The 3,357-nt window shown below is 37.8% G+C and overlaps 1 protein-coding gene across 1 annotated transcript; it reads right to left on the bottom strand.

The window, feature by feature from the left end:
• Positions 1 to 6: 6 nt before the first annotated feature.
• Positions 7 to 2,904, bottom strand: LOC111657506 (uncharacterized). The gene is made up of 4 exons (XM_023409702.2): positions 2,581 to 2,904; positions 2,193 to 2,351; positions 1,893 to 1,982; positions 7 to 1,188 (listed from the first exon to the last, which is right to left on the bottom strand). The coding sequence occupies exons 1-4, from the start codon at positions 2,896 to 2,898 to the stop codon at positions 886 to 888; spliced, it is 870 nt and encodes a 289-aa protein (XP_023265470.1). The 5' UTR covers positions 2,899 to 2,904; the 3' UTR covers positions 7 to 885.
• Between the last annotated feature and the right edge of the window lie 453 nt (positions 2,905 to 3,357).

Raw genomic sequence — 3,357 nt, forward strand, 5'->3', positions numbered from 1 at the left:
CAGAAGGCTCTTGATGGACACTTTTCTGAACGTCTCAGAGCAACAGACACTTGGGAACATTTAGTCCAGATTATTACATTGAACAGCACTTGTACAAACATCATCAATACATCAAAGCAGCTAAATCTAAGGCAGCTCTTTAGCAACTTTGATTTTTTTCAACCTGTGTTGCAAAAGCACACTACATTCTAATACTAAACATCATATACGGTATGCTCTTTTTCAACAGTTTTAACTCACTGGAAATTACACACCTGCGCTGATGGCGGGGTCATGTGACTTACATAAGGATGTGTTCTGCTGCCTTTAAACTTTTTTTATGCTTTCCAATCGCAAATGCAAAAATCAGCAAACAAATACAACAAGAAGGTATCTCAATAGATACTTATACTAAGTTTACTTCTGGTTTTATTAACTTTGTTTTACACTGTTGGCTCACCAAGTACCTCCACCCTTTTTGCAATTGTGAGGTAACAGTAACTGCACACCCATAATACTGAGTCAGATTAGTATGGAATGAAATGAGGCTGAACAAAAAACACAACAAAGACATTGCAATTCTTTTGACAGTTATTGTGACGATTCATTCATTTTTGTTAGAGGGACCAATCTCACTGTGTTGTGTATTTTCTTATTTCTTCAGAATACAATATCAAGACCTCTTCAGCTCCACAAAAAAAAAAGAGTATTCTGTCATAGTTTCATTACCACAACATCAAAAAAAAAAGCAGCAAACAAAATATAATATTCAAAACATTAAAAATAAATACTTATCATACTAAATAACGCTTTGTTTAATTGTTCAGCCCCATCACACTTACACTGATTCACACACCACAGTTGGGTGAAAAAACAGTAGGCTATAGCTATCCCTAGCCATAACATCTAGCTCAACAGAGCATTTTTTAATGTTTGGAGTTTTGGGCTGAGCTTTTGTTGTCCAAGGTTCAACAATGTCTTCTGGATGAACTCAAATGTGTTCTTCATACCTTTTGGGTAATCCAGATGGAGTGCATATATCAAGCCGAACAGAAGACAAAGTCCTAGAGAGGTTGTGGGAATCTCATCCATGACTATGTTTCCTTCAAGGATGATTGCAATGCTGTTAATCACTGGTGGCGTGTCATCAGTCATGACTCTAAGAACCCCAACAGGCACCTGGGAGAAGTCTTGTGCAGTGTCCGAATCCTGCATTCAAAATAAAAGAACACAAATAAATTTAGGTAGGATGTTAAGACCCATGGTTATAGTGTGTTCACTCTTATGATCAAAGTGTCTGCAGCACTCTGGAATACTGTTTTTGAGAGCTCTTAAGATTATGAGCAGGTAGAAATGGCTGGATTTCAGAACTACACCTTAACAAAAAGCATTTTAAAAAAGCTGTACAACTTATTCTGGGAAGCTCAGATTTGGCTCAAACATTGAATGCATTGAAAATCATACAAAACACAGATGTGTGATTGCAATTTAGTGATATAACCCTCTAAACCCAAATTTTATATCAAGCAGAAATGGAAATTAAACATTTTCACCTTTCACTAAGATGGAAAATTACTTTCCTTCAGCATCACATGTGAGGGAACAAATTTGTTTGTAACTCCCAACTTATTAAAAATATGTCCCTTGTTTAATGTTGTAACATCCCCACTTAAATATGTTTGGTTTGGTCAAGTGTGAATACAGGCTATAATACCTAACTTGACCTTAGTTTGGGGGAATTTAATAATAGTTAAGTTCAGGTGCACTACACCTAAACCTTGACAAAAGTTTTTTTTTTTTTTTTTCGTAAATCAGACCCGAACAAATGAAATCTGAGAACTGAACCTGAGGTATGATGTCCTAAAATGTACATTGTACGATGGTCATATCATTGTCATTATAAATGTACTTACTGAGCAACTGAGGAAGAATTCGCTGGAATTATCTCCAAGATACAGGGGCAGACATTGCAGGACAGCAGTGCGTGTTGTGGTGATGTCAGTCTCATGGAAAAGATGACAAAAAAACAATAAGCAGAAGAATATATGAAAGAAAAATATAAGAAAAAAAAATCTGTGGATATACGTGTGCTCGAGTTCCAACATTGAATTCTAAAGAATTACTTGTACTTTTGTAGCAGCTGTAAGCCTACTTGATGCTTGCAAGCACACTACTGTAAGGTGGTAATGATGAAAATCAGAAACAATACTTACTTGTGTATTGATTGACTGGAGGAGGTGATCAAGTGATTGGCCTACAGCTCCTTTTCTGGATTTGAAGAGGTCAATGAGACGAGCGGTATGGTGGTCCAGAGCTTCATAGAAGTCTTTCTTGAGGTTCTTACTGGCAACTCTGTAGAACTCTGCAAACACCTTAAACAAAAAAAGAAAAGAAAAAACACATCCAAAGGATTGTTTACTCCACCATGGCAGTCATTTAACACCAATAGTCTATTTGTCATATACAATACATTTTTCAAAAGGTAATGACCATTTGTGATACATCAATTAATCATTAAAAGAACCGAAACAACAGTGAAACAATGAAAATATTGATTACTTGTGGTGTGGTTCAGTATAGTGCAGTGTAAGTGAGCCATACCTGACTTTCTGTGAACAGCACAGGCCAGCGTTCCATCATCCTTTTAACTGGAGGCTGTTCCTCCACAACTTCTTTGCGTCGCAAAGCAAATGTCTTGTCCATCATTTTCTTCACATCAGCTGAGTCCGGAAGCCTCTTTTTTGCTTCATTTTCAAGCTGTCTTCTAACAGACTCGAGCGAATCTGCATTTTCACCATCAGGAAAATTTGGCAAGAAATTCGTTTCACTTCTTTTTGCCCTTTTTATGTTACTACATGATGGTGCTCCTTCTGGGAAATCCCTTTTTCGCTTGTTGCCATTCACTGTGACATCGGCCATTCCTGATCTTCTCATTTTTGTACGGAAATTTCCCATCTTGAATTTAATGCTATTTTTCCATCCACAATATCCTGTGGGTGATCCAGCTTCTTTCAGACAGGGATGTTTCGCAATCAGTGCAGCGGCAACTTCTTGACAGTGTTCCTCTGTGGGGTATGCTGTGTACTTGTACATTGCCTCTGCAAGTCTTTCTAAGATCACATGTTTCATGTCCCGAGAAACATCCATTCCAATTCCTTCCTGCATACAGGTAAGGTCTCCCTGTCTCAGTCGGAAATTTACATCCACAGAGAAATCTGGAATATCAAACGCAGAAGGCCAAGGATCCGGCCTCATCATTTGAGATTTTTCTTCACTTGTATATAGTATATCTGTGTCAGATGTGCGTGGTGAGGACAGTGTGCTAGAGACTGAAGAGAAGGACTCAAGACTTATAATTTTCAGCGTGGCTCGATCTGG

Source organism: Seriola lalandi, unplaced genomic scaffold, assembly GCF_002814215.2.
Source record: "Seriola lalandi dorsalis isolate HSWRI2012SDOR001 ecotype SW California unplaced genomic scaffold, Sedor1 jcf7180002054404, whole genome shotgun sequence".
Taxonomy (NCBI): Eukaryota; Metazoa; Chordata; class Actinopteri; order Carangiformes; family Carangidae; genus Seriola; species Seriola lalandi.

Bases quoted from the DNA above. Each gene is read 5' to 3' on its own strand.
- LOC111657506 (XM_023409702.2), bottom strand. From the start codon at position 2,898: ATGGCCGATGTCACAGTGAATGGCAACAAGCGAAAAAGGGATTTCCCA. The intron at 2,352-2,580 runs GTATGGCTCACT...TTTTTGTTTAAG, and splicing joins TGCTGTTCACAGAAAGTCAG to GTGTTTGCAGAGTTCTACAG. The intron at 1,189-1,892 runs GTAAGTACATTT...TTTTGAATGCAG, and splicing joins AATTCTTCCTCAGTTGCTCA to GATTCGGACACTGCACAAGA.